Here is a 17,474-nt window from a genome sequence, read left to right on the forward strand (position 1 = left end):
TTGTTTTGTGGCAGCAGAGGATCAAGTGACTTTCTCAGTGTGAGTTATTGTAGCCTGGTTGTCAGCCTCCTGCTCTAACTAGTAGGCTGCTCTTCCATTTTTCCGTTATCCTGGTCACTATGCCCATATGTAAAGCTAACATATATTCTTCCCTAACCAAAAAAAAAAGGCAACCCATCGCACTAGATTGAAAGTTGCATCACCATTGTGGCACTAACCTCTGCTCCCCACATGGTGTTTCTGGTAATTTATTTATCAGTACTTGTAGAGATGAGTGATATTTTAACAATAACAAAATAACACATGGCTTTCAATTCTGTACATTTTAAAAAAATAGTTAGCTAGCACTTCCAGCTAATGCTCAGTGCAGCTTACAGGACTATTAGTGTTTGGGTACTATGAGTCTCAGCTATGGTAGTTTTGTAAAGATGTAAAGACTCGGCCTCAGTCATGGCCCTCTGCCATGGAGGTTATCTCTTCTCCCACACTCCCCGCACAGTTGGCCGCGGTGGAGGCGTTGGGCTACTACTCTCGCCCTCCTGTAGTTTCCAACCCCTCCCCCTACCGCAGTCTCATTGCTTCTCATCCTTTGAAGCCCACTCCATCCGGCTATTCTACCCGCTGCCACTCAGAGTCGCAGTCGTCTACCGCCCCCCTGATAAATCCTTCTCTTCCTTCCTCACCGACTTTGATGCTTGGCTTTCCGTCTTTCTTGAACCCTCATCTCCGTCCCTCATTCTTGGAGACTTTAACATACACGCTGATGACCCATCCGACCCTAACGCTTCTAAGTTCCTCACCCTAATATCCTCCTTCAACCTCCAGCTGTGCTCCACCACCCCTACTCACCGTGACGGCCATTGTCTTGACCTCGTCCTCTCCTCCTCCGGCTCACCCTCCAATTTCCACGTTTCTGCTCTACCTCTCTCCGATCATCACCTGACCACATTTATACTTCTTCACCCCCCCCCCCCCGCCCCGTCCAACTTTAACCACCACCTCTAGGAATCTCCAGGCTATTGACCCCCCCACTTTATCCTCTAGTATCTCTAATCTCCTCCCCTCCATCATGTCCTCCGAGACTGTAGACAAAGCGGTCTCCGCTTGCAATGCCGCTCTCTCCTCTGCTTTGGACACCCTCGCCCCATCCACCTCCCGTCCCACAAAGCGTGCTAATCCCCAGCCTTGGCTGACCCCTTGCATCCGTTACCTTCGCTCCTGCACCCGATCCGCTGAACGCCTCTGGAGGAAATCTCGTACCCATTCAGACTTCCTTCACTACAAATTCATGCTATCCTCCTTCCATTCCTCCCTATTCCTTGCAAAACAGGACTATTACACCCAATTGACCAATTCTCTCAGCTCCAACCCTCGTTGTCTCTTCACCACCCTTAACTCCCTCCTCAAAGTGCCCCCCGCTTCCACTTCCCCTTCACTATCTCCTCAATCACTGGCTGACTACTTCTGCGACAAGGTGCAAAAGGTCAACCTTGAGTTCACTACCAAGCCACCACCTCCTCTTCAGCCTGTAGCCCCATCCAACAACCAACCAACCATGGCCTCTTTCTCCTCCTTTCCTGAGATCACCGAGGATGAAATCTCTCGCCTTCTTTCCGCCTCGAAATGCACCACCTGTTCCTCCGATCCCATCCCCACCAACCTACTTAACACCATCTCCCATACTGTCACCCCCTCCATCTGTCGCATCCTTAACCTTTCTCTCTCCACTGCAACTGTCCCTGACACCTTCAAGCACGCCGTAGTCACACCTCTCCTAAAAAAAACATCACTTGACCCTACCTGCCCCTCCAACTACCGCCCCATCTCTCTCCTACCCTTCCTCTCCAAAATACTTGCGCCGTTCACAGTCGCTGCCTTGATTTTCTCTCCTCTCATGCCATCCTCGATCCACTTCAATCCGGTTTTTGCCCTCTTCACTCGACACAGAAACAGCACTCTCTAAAGTCTGCAACGACCTGCTCCTTGCCAAATCCAGAGGCCCCTATTCCATCCTCATCCTCCTCGATCTATCCGCTGCGTTTGACACTGTCAATCATGATTTACTTCTTGCCACACTGTCCTCTTTTGGGTTCCAAGGCTCTGTCCTCTCCTGGTTCTCCTCTTATCTTTCCCACCGCACCTTCAGGGTACACTCTCATGGATCTTCCTCCACTCCCATCCCACTATCTGTTGAAGTTCCCCAGGGATCTGTCCTCGGACCCCTTCTCTTCTCAATCTACACCTCTTCCCTAGGCTCACTGATCTCATCTCATGGTTTTCAGTATCATCTTTATGCTGATGACACCCAGCTATATCTCTCCACACCAGACATCACCGCTGAGACCCAGGCCAAGGTATCAGCCTGCTTATCCGACATTGCTGCCTGGATGTCCAACCGCCACCTGAAGCTGAACTTGTCCAAAACCGAGCTCCTCGTCTTTCCACCTAAATCCACTTCTCCTCTTCCTCCACTCTCTATCTCAGTTGATAACACCTTCATCCTCCCCGTCCCATCTGCCCGCAACCTCGGAGTCATCTTCGACTCCTCCCTCTCCTTCTCTGCGCATATCCAACAGACTGCCAAGACCTGTCGCTTCTTCCTCTTTAACATCAGCAAAATTCGCCCTTTCCTCTCTGAGCACACCACACGAACTCTCGTCCATGCTCTCATTACCTCTCGCCTTGACTACTGCAACTTACTCCTCACCGGCCTCCCACTTAGCCATCTATCCCCCCTTCAGTCTGTTCAGAACGCTGCCGCACGTCTTATATTCCGCCAGAACCGATATACTCATATCACCCCTCTCCTCAAGTCACTTCACTGGCTTCCGATCAGATACCGCATACAATTCAAGCTTCTACTCCTTACCTACAAATGCACCCGGTCTGCGGCGCCTCACTACCTCTCTACCCTCATCTCCCCCTATGTTCCTGCCCGTAACCTCCGCTCACAGGACAAATCCCTACTTTCAGTACCCTTCTCCACCACTGCCAACTCCAGGCTCCGCTCATTCTGCCTTGCCTCACCCTATGCCTGGAACAATCTTCCTCAACCCCTACGCCAAGCCCCCTCCCTACCCATCTTCAAATCTCTGCTTAAAACTCACCTCTTCAATGCTGCCTTTGGCACCTAAGCTCTCGAGAAATATAGTATGCCCTATCAGATTGACTCTACACTTGTCTTTTAGATTCTACACTTGTCTTTAGATTGTACACCTGTCTTTTAGATTCTACACTTGTCTTTAGATTGTACACCTGTCTTTTAGATTGTAAGCTCCTTGAGCAGGGACTGTCCTTCCATGTTAAATTATACAGCGCTGCGTAACCCTAGTAGCACTTTAGAAATGTTAAGTAGTAGTAGTGTTTGTACTTGTAAATCCTGTTTTACATGCAGAAAAGGTCTTTTATGAAATGTACCCTATAGTACACACACACAAGTATTCACAGTTACAAGATAATGCATACTTGTATGCCTGCTGTATGTTGGCGTTCTAGGGGTGAAGTCATTTGTGTGTATTTTATAAAAGAGATCAGTACACGGCTAAAATAATGCACATTTATAGCAGCTTCTGATCAGGTATAAATTATGTATGTCGATATTTGCGTGCTATAGTGGCTGGTTTCTGGGAGCCTGTTTTTATATAATGGGTACATAAGTGCCCATGTCGCCTTTATAAAATAGGTCTGTTGGATTTCTTACGCGAGTCTTGTTAAAATTCAGCCCTATCCATGTACTTGTGGCAGGAGGCGTTACCCAATAACTTGTGTTGGGGGGGGGGGGGGGGAGTGGAATTTCAATCCTTGTTTTCAGCACAGATCACCAAGAACTTATCTGTTTTGCAGGATTTGGACCAGAGGTATAATACAATTTTACAGATGTACGGAGAAAAAGCAGAAAAGGCCGAGGAACTTCGTCTTGACCTGGAAGATGTAAAAAATATGTACAAAACTCAAATAGATGAACTTTTAAAGCAAAGGCATAGCTAGTTCCTATTGCAATTCTGTGTTCATGAGATTCACTTATTAAAAAGATGTAAAAATTTAAAAGATGTTCAATATGTAAATGGAGCACTCATAAATTTTGTATAAAAAATAATCTTAGTGTAAATTGGAAAATAAGGTTTTATTTTAGAGCATATTTGTTGGATAAAATCATTATGTTGTGTAACAGCAGTACCTACCTGCCTGCAGTTAATTTATTTTGTGCAATATTTAAATTACTATTTTTTTGGAATACAAATCCCTTGCTTTTATGTTATACTAGTAACTAGTAGAAAGGAAATGGGCGCTAGCGAGGTTCCAGGGCCCCCTCCCTCTCTCCCTCCATCCTCAGAGCTCCAGGAGCCCCCTCCCTCCCCCTCCTCCCCCCACACTGCCTTTGCTTTTGCTTCTGTTTCAGCTGTTCCTTTGGTCCCGCCCTCATTTCCTGTTTGCGGAAGGGCGGGATCACAGGAACAGCTGAAACAGAAGCGAAAGCAAAGGCAGTGTGAAGCAGCATCCAAGCGTGCAGGGCTTCACTGTGGCCGGCGGACCGCGGAGCAGGAGGTAAAACGTTTTTGGGCGGAGGAAATCGGCGGGGGGGGGGGGGGGCGTCGAACTCGGACGGGAGTCGGGCCGTCGGACTGGAGCTTCCAGTGGCTGCTGCTGGGTTCTCTTCCTTCTCACTTCCCATTGGTCCGCCCTGTGACATCACCCCCAGGGCGGACCAATGGGAACTGTGTTACGAACCCAGGCATCCAGACGGATGTGCAGAGCTGCAAATTATTATATAGGATGTGGAAAAATATGAGGTCCACCATCTGTACTTGAATAGCACAGAGATAAAGTAACTAATGCATATCTGACTAGTGAGAATTACATAAAACATGCTTGTAATTTTTTTCCATGTTTTTTCATATTTAAAAAAAAAGTATATCAATGAAAAGGTGTAAGAGTGAAAAATGGTAATATTCTTTAGGATCTTTATTTAAAACTTTCTTCAGTACATCAGAGTAATACTTAAAACACGTTTCAAGTTTGAAATCTGTAAGTAGCATCTTTTACCAGACAATTCATCTACCTACAAGTATACAAAACATCCAAAATTGAAAATCTTGTCAGATTTGCTTAGGGGTTTTCTTCTGTTTGTAGTCCATGTTATTTGACTTTGGATTTTAGATTGAACTACTTGCCATTCCAAATCTATGCTCAGGGTGTGATTGCATAAAGCCTAAGGTGACTTACAGTCTAAGGCTGTATTTACTAACATGGGGTTAGTACTAAATAAGCCCCATTATTGTTAATGAGGCTTATTTAGTAATACCTCACAGTAATTGCATTAATTATATATTAAATGCAGATACATGTTTGTAAATACTTCCGGGTACAAACTTTGAGCTCTAATATCTTAAGTTTAGATATCATGCCCCAGGGTACAGGATGGGGAGAATATGAACTGAATAAAGCAATTTGTGTCTTTCCATCTGCAAATTAAAGCTTCTGTGTCTGGTATGTATACATACTGTCTTGCTCTGATCTTGGATTGCTGACCTCTTTGTAGAATATTCTGGAAGTTTGAATTTCACCTACTTAAGGCCATCCAATTTCAAGAAACCAGTGACTAGCCAGGTAAAAGATTTAACTTAAAAATAATTTAAGGAGCCAAAGTTTGTCTTGCAATTTGCTTGAATGCTTTCAGGTTCTTAACCATTGAGGGGGTCAAGAAGAGGCATTTACCTCTGTTAGAAAAAGGGACAAGCCATCAGGCCTTTTTTCCCCCCCTTCAAGTAATGGATTTTGTGTGAGGCTGCTGTACCAGACACAAGTGGAGAAAGTGTTAATTTATCATTAAGGACCACAGAAGGTATTTCTGCTTCCCCATATGTGAGACACAGGAGAAGTGCCTGGGTCTTTAGTTGAAAAGAGTGGCCTCAAGGGAGAGAATAGTAGTTGAAAAGAGTGGCCTCAAGTGAGAGAATAGTGACTAATGGCAAGTTTGCACAATATTGTATTTTTGGCAGATCTGCCCTGCAATGGCAGAAAGAAGCAAGTGCTTCGATAAAGATAGACATTTGATTCTTTTTGCCATTGCAGGGTGGAGTTGTTCTCTTCCAAGGGGCCCATATTACGTAAGTTGGCAGGCTCTAGTGATAGTAGGAAGTGGAAGATTTGGAAAATGCAGACATTTGGAGTTTGATATTATGAAGTAGAAACCTCCCTTAAACAGCAATAGATCATTATATCTTGAGTCCTACTGTCATATGTGCATCAGTTCAAAGTGCTGTTACAGACTATGGTTTATGCCTCTGCATATGTATGACACAACATTTTCTGTTTACAGTCAGGTCACCAGACTGAAAACTAATCTGCACATTTTAGAATACCATCATAATTTAGCCTGCTATTTGTACAGACCAACCCCCCCCCCCCCCACCACCACCAAAAAAAGAAACCTCCCTCTCCTCAAGAGAACAGTGCCTTTAGCAGCAGGAGCTGGTAATCCTGTGAGCCAGCCTCTACCTATGTTTAGTTTCATTGATTTGTGAAAACTGTATTCCATATCATCAAGCTGATCAATCCATAGACTGGTGGGTTGTGTCCATCTACCAGCAGGTGGAGATAGAGAGCAAACTTTTGCCTCCCTATATGTGGTCATGTGCTGCCGGAAACTCCCCAGTATGTTCTCTATCTCAGCAGGTGGTGGTCACACACAGCAGCAGCTCTGGCTAGGCCTCCAAGCCTAATCCTTAGGTTTTGTTGAGGCCTGGGGTTGAGGGCTCTTTTGAGCAAGTGCAAACCTGGTGGTGCCAGGTCCCTCCTTTTCTCCCCCCTCCCGCTGGCTCCGTTTAAAAAAAAAAAAATATATATATATTTTTAAACGTCTTTAAAGGCGTTTAATTCGACGTTTCTTTAAACGTTCATTGCAGCTACTCACTGGGACACCAGTTCGTTACAGCTCGGAGCGGCAAGCAGGTAATTTTACCTTTTTATAGCGGGCAGGGGGTTCCCCGATTCTTCTCCTCGTGGCAATGGCGTCAGAGGGCGAGGGCGCAAAGGGTCGCTCCCCGGATCGCTGGAGCGCTTCTAGAGGGGATGCGGGGGTTTTACAACCGGATTCGCCCTTGATGGGTGATAGTTTAGTGACCGATGAATGTCCCGGTCGTTCCTCCGGCGTGGCGGTTTTTTCCCGCCATAACGCCCATCCCCCGCTCCTCGCCTCCGCCATCTTGGCCGGCCACGCGGCTCGGACGGCTTCTTCGGGGCCGCCCTTGAGGTTGGAGACATTAATGCCATGAACGCCCTTAATTTGGGCGACGGCACAAAAGCGGCTAAAGTTAAGCGCCGTTCTTCCCGCGCGGCTCCTTCACGGAGTTTCGCGCCGGACGCCATTTTGGATGCGCAGCATGTCTCTCCCCCGCTATTGCGAGCGCCGGTTGAGAGTGCGTCTAGGGCTGTTGCCCAGGCTGCGGAAGTGCACAGTCTGGGGGGTTTCTCCCCCGAGTTTGTTTTGCTGCTGCATCAGGCTTTCCTCATGCAAAACGCTGCCCCTGCTCCCTCTTCTGATAAAGAGGTTGAGGTTCCCAGAGGTAAACGCCCTCGGGTTGATTTCCAGGCCTTGGAGGACTTTTGTCTCCTCCGATGTAGATGAGGGCAGCGTGTCTGAGGTCTCCCAACGATCCTTTGCGGATTCCTTGGAGGAGATAGATCCCCGCTCGGATGGAGCGGATGACCCCTCTGCAGCGCGGCTTTTTAGCCCAGAGGATTTGCCCAACCTGTTGTTACAGGCCATGGACACTTTGAAGATTTCCTCTCCGGAGGACGTCTCTCCCTCAGCCCCTGTTGGCTCTGCCATTATGCTGGGGACGAAGCGCCCGCCTAGAACCTTCCACGTGCATGATGCCATGCACACCTTAATTGCGGCTCAATGGGATGTCCCGGAAACGAGCCTTAAAGTGGCTAGGGCTATGTCCCGCCTCTATCCTTTGGCTGTGAGTGAACGTGAGGCCTATCTGTGGCCTACCGTGGATTCTTTAATCACTGCGGTGACTAAGAAAACGGCGTTGCCGGTGGAAGGTGGCACGGCCCTAAAGGACGCCCAAGACAGAAGATTGGAGGCGGCCTTAAGGTCGTCCTTGGAGGCAGCTGCTTTAAGTTTGCAGGCCTCAGTTTGCGGCTCCTATGTGGCCAGGGCGTGCCGGACTATGGTGCAGCGGGCTTCCCCCTCGGATCATTCCTTGAGGGCTGATTGGCCGGCCCTGGAATCGGGCTTAGCCTATTTGGCAGACTTGCTGTATGATGTCTGGAGAGCCTCAGCTAAAGGCATGGCTCAGACAGTCTCTGCGCGGCGGTGGCTTTGGCTGAAACATTGGTCTGCTGACCACGCCTCTAAATCCCGCCTGGCTAGATTGCCTTTTAAAGGCAAGCTGCTCTTTGGGGTCGAGCTGGACAAAATCGTGACCGATCTCGGCGCGTCTAAGGGCAAGAAATTACCAGAGGTCAGGGCTCGGGTTAGTACTCGTCCCGATACCTCCATACCGCCCGGGCAAGTCGGGTTCCTCTGCCCCCTCTTCCTTCAAGAGGAATTTCTCCCCCAAGCAGCATTCCTTTCGCAGAGACCGCCGTCCCGGAGGTGCTCCCTCCGGTCCTCCCCCAGGGTCTCGTACCCAATGACGGGGCCTTGGTCCACGCCCCAGTGCAGATTGGAGGACGGCTGTCCTCGTTTCTGGGCGAGTGGACCACTATAACTTCAGACGCGTGGGTGCTGGAAGTCATCAGAGACGGCTACAAGCTAGAGTTCTGCCAACCCTTAAGAGACGGGTTTGTACTCTCTCCCTGCAAGTCTCCGGTCAAGCTGTGGTAGTGCAGCAGACCTTGGACAACCTGATCCGCCTGGGTGCGGTCGTTCCGGTGCCAAAAAATCAGATTGGCAAGGGACGTTACTCCATTTCCTTTGTGGTTCCAAAGAAAGGAGGTTCTGTCCGGCCTATCCTCGACCTCAAAGGGGTCAATCGGGCCTGGAAAGTGAGGCACTTTCGCATGGAGACTCTCCGCTCTGTTATAGCGGCAGTGAAGGCAGGAGAGTTCTTGGCTTCCTTGGACATCAAGGAAGCGTACCTGCATATTCCCATCTGGCCTCCTCTCCAACGCTTTCTGCGTTTTACAGTCCTGAGACGACACTTCCAGTTCAGAGCCCTCCCTTTCGGGTTGGCTACTGCTCCGCGGACCTTTTCCAAAGTAATGGGGGTCATAGCGGCCTTCCTGCTAAAGGAAGGAGTACAAGTCCATCCTTATCTGGACGACTGGTTGATCTGAGCCCCCTCTTATGCAGAGTGCGGCAAAGCTATGGACCGGGTAGTTGCTCTTTTGAGCTCCCTGGGATGGATCATCAACTGGAAGAAGAGCCAGCTGCGCCCGACTCAGTCCCTGGTGTATCTGGGAGTTCGATTCGACACCCAAGTGGGCAGAGTGTTCCTGCCAGACAATCGGATTGTCAAGCTTCAGGCTCAGGTGGAGTAGTTCCTAGTAGCCTCTCCTATTCGGGCTTGGGACTACGTGCAGCTGTTGGGCTCTATGACGGCCACGATGGAAGTAGTGCCCTGGGCCAGGGCTCATATGAGACCACTACAGCTATCTCTGCTGCTGCGCTGGACTCCGATGTCGGAGGATTATGCTGTGCACCTTCCCGTGGACCCAGCAGTGCGCAAGGCGCTGAGCTGGTGGACGCAGACAGACAAGTTGTCTGCAGGATTGCCTCTGGTGACCCCGGAGTGGATTGTCGTCACGACAGACGCCTCTTTGATGGGCTGGGGAGCCCACTGCTTGGGAAGGACAGCGCAGGGGCTCTAGTCTCCTGCAGAGGCAAGTGGTCTATCAACCTCCTGAAACTCAGAGCCATTCGGTTGGTGTTATTGGAGTTCATCCCGGTACTGGTGTTGAAGCCTGTACGGGTCCTGTCGGACAATGCCATGGCTGTGGCCTATGTCAACCGCCAGGGAGGTACCAGAGCGCCCCTCTAGCCAAGGAGGCTATGAGTCTTTGCCAGTGGGCGGAAGCGAACCTGGAGCAGCTTTCAGCGGCCCACATTGCCGGAGTCATGAATGTCAAGGCGGACTTTCTCAGTCGCCATACCTTGGAGCCCGGAGAGTGGCAACTATCTGCTCAGGCGTTCTTGGACATCACGAAGCGCTGGGGCCAGCCGAGCCTAGATCTGCTGGCGTCATCGGCCAATGGCCAAGTGCCGCGCTTTTTCAGCAGAGGACGGGACCCTCGATCCCTGGGAGTAGATGCTCTTCTCCAACAGTGGCCGACACAAGAGCTCCTCTATGTGTTCCCGCCCTGGCCCATGTTGGGCAGGGTGCTAGACCGGGTGGCAAAGCATCCCGGCAGGGTAATCCTGGTGGGTCCGGATTGGCCCAGACGTCCCTGGTATGCGGACTTGTTCAGGCTCTCAGTCGACGATCCTCTGCGGCTGTCAGTGGAGCAGGGCCTGTTACATCAGGGTCCCGTGGTGATGGAGGATCCCTCTCCCTTTGGTCTTACGGCCTGGCTATTGAGCGGCAGCGTCTGAGGAAGAAGGGCTTCTCAGACAAGGTCATCGCCACTATGCTGAGAGCGAGGAAGCGCTCTACTTCTACTGCTTACGCCAGGGTTTGGCGTATCTTTGCAGCATGGTGTGAAGCAGGCTCACTTTCTCCCTTCACTGCTCCAATTTCTTCAGTGTTGGCGTTCCTGCAAGAAGGTCTGGAGAAAGGCCTGTCGCTCAGTTCCCTTAAAGTCCAGGTAGCGGCTCTGGCTTGCTTCAGGGGCCGCCTGAAGGGTGCTTCCCTGGCTTCGCAGCCAGATGTGGTGCGCTTTCTCAAGGGAGTTAATCACCTGCGCCCTCCTCTGCACTCAGTGGTGCCTGCGTGGAATCTCAACCTGGTGCTAAGAGCATTGCAGAAGCCGCCTTTGGAACCCTTGTCGAGGGCATCTCTGAAAGACCTGACGTTGAAAGCAGTCTTTTTGGTGGCTATCACTTCAGACAGAAGAGTTTCCGAGCTCCAGGCGCTCTCATGTCGAGAGCCTTTTCTGCAGTTCACTGAGGCAGGAGTGACTATTCGCACAGTGCCTTCCTTCCTGCCCAAGATTGGTTCTCGCTTCCATGTGAATCAGCAGCTCGGTCTCCCTTCCTTTCGTAGGGAGGACTACCCAGAGGAGTACTCCGCTCTTGAATATCTGGATGTGAGACGAGTCATCATCAGATACTTGGAAGTGACCAATGATTTCCGGAAATCGGATCATCTGTTTGTCCTGTTTGCAGGTCCTCGTAAGGGTCTGCAGGCTGCTAAGCCTACAGTGGCAAGATGGGTCCAGGAAGCCATTGCAGCGGCTTATGTGGCCGCGGGGAAGGTGCCGCCTATCCAGCTGAAGGCTCACTCCACGAGAGCTCAGGCGGCCTCGATGGCAGAGGCCGGATCCGTCTCCTTGGAAGAGATATGCAAGGCGGCAACTTGGGCTTCGGCTCATACATTCTCCAAGCATTACCGTTTGACTGTGGCTGCACGGGCGGAGGCCCGGTTTGGAGCTTCAGTGTTGAGGTCAGGGATTTCTATGTCCCGCCCTGGGTGAGTACTGCTTCGGTACATCCCACCAGTCTATGGATTGATCAGCTTGATGATATGGAAGGTAAAATTATGTATAATCATACCTGATAATTTTCTTTCCATTAATCATAGCTGATCAATCCATAGCCCCTCCCAGATATCTGTACTGTTTATATTCTGGTTGAATTTTAGGTTCAAGTTTAGCCTTCAGTTACTTCAGGAGGACTTCGTGTTCAAGTTCTTCTTTCACTTGGATTCTTCAAGAGTTGAGACGACTTTGTGTTACAGTGAGCTGCTGCATTCCTCTCCCCTCCGTTTTACGGGGCTGGATTGAGACATAAATTCTGCCGGCACTCCCTCCCGCTTCGTGCGGCTGTAGGGCAGCTTTGTACCCCTCCCGCTTCGGCGGTGCTAGGGTCAGTCAGCTCCTCCCGCGGTTGCGGTTGCAGGATAAGCCAGATCCCCCCGCATCGGCGGGTGTGGTGTCCCTCCCCCGCTCCGCGGGGATGAGCTGGACGGATTCCCCTCCCCCACTTGTGTGGGGATGAGCTGGGTTAATTCCCCTCCCCCGTTTCGGCGGTGGTGAGCTGGGCAGAGTGTCCCTTCGTGGGTGTAATTCTCTAAGTGCTGAGTCCTGCGGATGGAGCTTTGATATCGACATACTGAGGAGTTTCCGGCAGCACATTACCACATATAGGGAGGCAAAAGTTTGCTCTCTATCTCCACCTGCTGGTAGATGGACACAACCCACCAGTCTATGGATTGATCAGCTATGATTAATGGAAAGAAAATTATCAGGTATGATTATACATAATTTTACCATCCTGATCTGCATTTTCCACACCAGTGGTAAAGACCTTTTATAAAACTCTTATTTTATTTTTATTTATTTTAGTTACATTTGTAGCCCGCGCCTTCCCACTCATGGCAGGCTCTATGCGGCAGGCAATGGAGGGTTAAGTGACTTGCCCAGAGTCACAAGGAGCTGCCTGTGCCGGGAATCGAACTCAGTTCCTCAGTTCCCCAGGACCAAAGTCCACCACCCTAACCACTAGGCCACTCCTCCACTCCATTCTTATTGCAATTAGTTTGCTTCAGTCTTTAACCAGAAGTAGTAGGGAAGAGCTTTTGAACTCCAAGTATGTGTTCAGATGATAGGCTATCGTATTGCTGATAGGTAAGCAGGCACATACACAATGGTTTACACTTAGAGAAAAATAGATGCTTTGTCTTGGACTTTTTCATATGATCTGGGAATTTGCTTCTACTTATTTCATGCCTCCCTATAATCATAAACTGTGACTAATGGTTTAAATGCTATCCCAGCAGTTCCAGCAGTGCAGGGTGGGGGACTAGTCTAAAAGAGGTCCAGTGACCCATGAACTGCAAAGACAGAGCAAAGCAAACATTGTATGTCCCAGCAGTGTTCCTGTATTGCTTTTGCTGACTTGTGTTTGAATTATTCCATCCTGCTCTGTAGTATATTATATCCTGCTGTAGAGGCTAAGTCTTATAGTAAGACCCATGTTATTCTGCAGCTCTTGGTTCAAGACTTGGCCCTGCAACACCAAGAGATGATGCAATTAAACACTTTGGTTCTAGGCCAGTCAGATAATATTGGCTAATTCAACTGAAGGAAGAGATCGGCAAGCAGCATTGCTTAGGAATAATTGGGCTGTACTCGCCTCCAGCCAGCCTGAGGCTACGGATGGGGAGTGTATTATTCCCCCTCCCAAATGTGTTTGGTGGCCCAGCACTTCTGACTGTGATCCAATATCTTTTTTTTTTGTTGTTGTTGTTGTTATAGCAGAATTACTGGATTTTAAGCAGGTACTAGATCTTTTTTAGGTAATATTTCACTCTACATCCACTCAAATTTTTTTTTCTCTTGCCACAAAACTTTCTTGTGAAAGGCTAATACAATCTGGTAATACATATATAATTATGGAACTTGCCTTGTTAATACTTTTATCTTGGTTATGTACATTATTGTACAATCTGTAAAAAGCATGGGGCTGCATTAAATAAAGTTTTTCAAAGGAATATGTTCTTTCTATCTATGTAAACTTCCGCCTCTGTTGGGAAGATGACAATAAATCAGCGAGCGCCAAATGATGTATCTAATCTGAGAAAACTGTTAAAAATAATCACAATCTATTCTGAACATGTATAAATCAGAATTGATTTTTATAAAGCTGTTTAATTTCATCTACCATTGTTATCAAATGCAGTGTCTATGGTCATAAATACAGAGAACTGGGGCTCCTATAGGAACAGATTATAGATAATTTTAGCAGATCAAAAGATTAGTTGATCACTTGGTTATCACAGGACAAATACCACAGGTCTTGGTATGTGCATTTTTCATGCAATTACTACTACTACTTAACATTTCTAGAGCGCTACTAGGGTTACGCAGCGCTGTACAAATTAACAATAAGGACGGTCCCTGCTCGGAAGAGCTTACAATCTAAAGGACGAAATGTCAAGTTGGGGTAGATAAGTTTTCTGAGAGGAGGTGTAGTGATTAGGTGCCGAAGGCGACATCGAAGAGGTGGGCTTTGAGCATTGATTTGAAGATGGGTAGGGAGGGGGCACGGCGTATGGGCTCAGGGAGTTTGTTCCAGGCATGGGGTGAGGCGAGACAGAAGGGACGGAGCCTGGAGTTGGAGGTGGTGGAGAAGGGTACTGAAAGGAGGGATTTGCCTTGAGAGCGGAGGTTACGGGTAGGGACGTAAGGGGAGATGAGGGTAGAGAGGTACGGAGGGGCCGCAGATCGAGTGCATTTGTAGGTGAGTAAGAGAAGCTTGAACTGTATGCAGTATCTGATTGGGAGCCAGTGAAGTGACTTGAGGAGAGGGGTGATATGAGTATATTGGTTAAGGCGGAAGATAAGACGTGCGGCAGAGTTCTGGATGCACTGAAGGGGGAGTAGATGGCTACGTGGGAGGCCGGTCAGGAGTAGGTTGCAGTAGTCAAGGCGAGAGGTAATGAGAGAGTGGATGAGAGTTCGGGTGGTGTGCTCGGAGAGGAAGGGGCGAATTTTGCTGATGTTATAGAGGAAGAAGCGACAGGTCTTGGCTATCTGCTGGATGTGCGCAGAAAAGGAGAGGGAGGAGTCGAAGATAACACCGAGGTTGCGGGCAGATGAGACGGGGATGATGAGGGTGTTCTCAACTGAGATAGAGAGTGAAGGGAGAGGGGAAGTGGGTTTGGGTGGGAAGACAATAAGTTCAGTCTTAGACATATTCAGTTTCAGGTGGCGGTTGGACATCCAGGCAGCAATGTCGGATAAGCAGGCCGAGACTTTGGCCTGGGTATCCGCGGTGATTTCTGGTGTGGAGAGATAAAGCTCGGTGTCGTCGGCATAAAGATGATAGTGGAAACCATGAGAAGAAATCAGGGAGCCTAAGGAAGAGGTGTAGATTGAAAAAAAGAAGGGGCCCAAGGACAGATCCCTGAGGAACTCCAACAGAGAGCGGGATAGGGGAGGAGGACGAACCATGAGAGTATACTCTGAAGGTACAATGGGAGAGATAAGATGAGAACCAGGAGAGGACAGAGCCCCGGAACCCAAGGGAGGACAGTGTGTCAAGAAGTAGGTTGTGATTGACAGTGTCAAAAGCGGCGGAGAGGTCGAGGAGGATGAGGATGGAGTAGTGACCTTTGGATTTGGCGAGGAATAGGTCATTGCAGACTTTAGATAGTGCCGTTTCTGTTGAGTGTAGGGGGCGAAAGCCGGATTGGAGCGGATCAAGGATGGCATGAGAGGAGAGAAAATCAATACAGCGGCTGTGAATGGCGCGTTCAAGTATCTTGGAGAGGAAGGGTAGGAGGGAAATGGGGCGGTAGTTGGAGGGACAGGTAGGGTCGTGATGGTTTTTTGAGGAGTGGAGTGACCACAGCATGTTTGAAGGTGTCCGGGACAGATGCAGTGGAGAGAGAGAGGTTAAGTATATGACAGATGGTGGGGGTGATGGTAGGTGTGATGGTGTTAAGTAGGTTGGTGTGGATGGGGTCAGATATAGTCAGCATCAAACATAAAATGCTCAATCATACATAAAGGAATCCTGTTCAGAAGGAATGGATCCTCAAAGCTTAACAGATTGGGTGGCAGAACGGTGGTGGGAGGTGGGGCTAGTGCTGGGCAGACTTCTACGGTCTGTGCCCTGAGAATGGCAGATACAAATTAAGATAAGGTATACACAAAAAGTAGCACATATGAGTTTATCTTGGGCAGACTGGATGGACTGTGCAGGTCTTTTTCTGCATCTACTACATACATATGGGGTGGTGTGTATGTTTTTCTGCTTGACAGTTCAAGGTTTGGTAGCTTAACTCAAGCTATGACACTCATGCTGTGTAAAAAAAAAAAACAGTTAAACAGTTGCTGAATTTTGTATTTTAGAGACAAATTGGTTATATTAAAATTTAGTTTTTAATTTTGTAAGATTTTTTTTTCCAGAACATTTGGTATGATACCCCACCTCTATTTTTAGCCAACTTGATTGAATGAGGGCAATTTCCAGACTGTATTTTTTTTTTCTTTGAGACATGCATTATTTTGCCTGGTAGAAAATGAAATTCAATATTTAAGGTCAATGTATGACTTCATTGAGGTGCCTTCATCAGGAATGATGCTCAAAAGCAGACTTAATGGTACTTGCACACATGATAGATCAGTGGATCAGCATCACATGTATTGACTGTCAAATGCATATGTGCAACTGTTACTGGAGAATGACACCTACAACGTTTCCTCTTTTGAAGTTATTACTTAATTATTCAGGGCCTAACATACAGCCAGGGTATTATGTTTCAGTAAATGCCCTCTTTATTTGGGATAGTTATTGACAAAGCCTGATTGTGGGTTGTAGTATGCTGTTCTTAACAGTAAGTTCACAGAACATCAAGTATTCTAGTCGTACAAGTATGGTGTATTTTACAGGAAATTTCTTGTCACCAGAAAAGGATGGAAGCTAGCCGGATACCTAGAAAGCAGGCGTTCCACTGGCTATGGTAAATTCCGAGCTGCATTCTGTACAAATTACTGACTTGCTCCTAGTCTGCGGGCAATTACCGTGTGTGATGCAAAAACAAAAACCAATGAACAATAACGCTCTAGCGAAGCAGTGGCTTCTAACTTCATATGGTGTGTTACAAAGCTATTTCTTTCAGAATGGCCTGCAGACTGCCCTTCTGATTGGGAACAATAGTGGAGAGACAAGGCAAATGAATTAAGCCATGCTCCTGCCTGGATCACTGAAGCCCCATTCAACATGGCACAAAATTATTGAGGGGAGGATTCTGTATAATTTCTCAAATTGGCCACAGCCTTCAATACTTTAGACCAGGCTCTCCAATGACAATCCTGGAGGGCCACAGATTGGAGTTATGAGATATTTGCAGGTAGAAGGCTAAAAGTGATATGTATTACCAAAAGTCTTTACTGATGGCATGATTCTAACAAAGTGCACTAAAGGCGGCTGCGGAATCTGCCCTTTACCTGGAACCTCTCCCTCCCCAACCGCACGAACCCCCGAATCCTTTTTTCCCCAGTAGATGCCAGCAAGGACGCAACAGCGTGCGCATTCTGTTCTAGGGTGTGACTGTGTGCGGGACAAGAAGAGACCGGAAGCGGCGGCACCTCCTTTAAAGGCTATGACGCTTCCGTTTTGATGCGCATGCGCAGCAAAGAGTCGGGCGCCCCGGGGACCCGTTAGTGGTAGCTGCTGAATGCAGAAGCGGGGAGGAAGAACGGGGGCAGTGTCAGAGGCACAGGTACAGTAAGTGCATAAAAATAACAGCCACACTTAAAAGAGAGGAGCTTAAGTTGAGAGGGGGGGGGGGGGGTCGCTCAGCTGACCACGCTTCAGTAACCTCACGTAGTTCTGCACAATCTCGAGAGAGCAG

The 17,474-nt window shown here is 48.5% G+C and overlaps 2 protein-coding genes across 3 annotated transcripts in view; both read left to right on the forward strand.

Moving 5' to 3' along the window:
• The window catches only part of TMF1 (TATA element modulatory factor 1), a 44,671-nt gene extending 40,412 nt beyond the window's left edge, over positions 1 to 4,259 (forward strand). Inside the window, exon 17 of the mRNA XM_030208596.1 lies at positions 3,844 to 4,259. Within this exon, the coding sequence (XP_030064456.1) occupies positions 3,844 to 3,987 (144 nt within the window). The 3' untranslated portion in view covers positions 3,988 to 4,259. The remainder of the gene's footprint in view (positions 1 to 3,843) is intronic.
• A 13,004-nt stretch (positions 4,260 to 17,263) lies between these two features.
• The window catches only part of EOGT (EGF domain specific O-linked N-acetylglucosamine transferase), a 55,128-nt gene continuing 54,917 nt past the window's right edge, over positions 17,264 to 17,474 (forward strand). For both annotated transcript variants that reach the window (XM_030206206.1, XM_030206207.1), the window contains exon 1: positions 17,264 to 17,342. The gene's annotated coding sequence lies outside the window, so the exon portion shown is untranslated. The remainder of the gene's footprint in view (positions 17,343 to 17,474) is intronic.

The sequence above is a fragment of the Microcaecilia unicolor genome, chromosome 6 (genome assembly GCF_901765095.1).
Source record: "Microcaecilia unicolor chromosome 6, aMicUni1.1, whole genome shotgun sequence".
Lineage (NCBI taxonomy): Eukaryota > Metazoa > Chordata > Amphibia > Gymnophiona > Siphonopidae > Microcaecilia > Microcaecilia unicolor.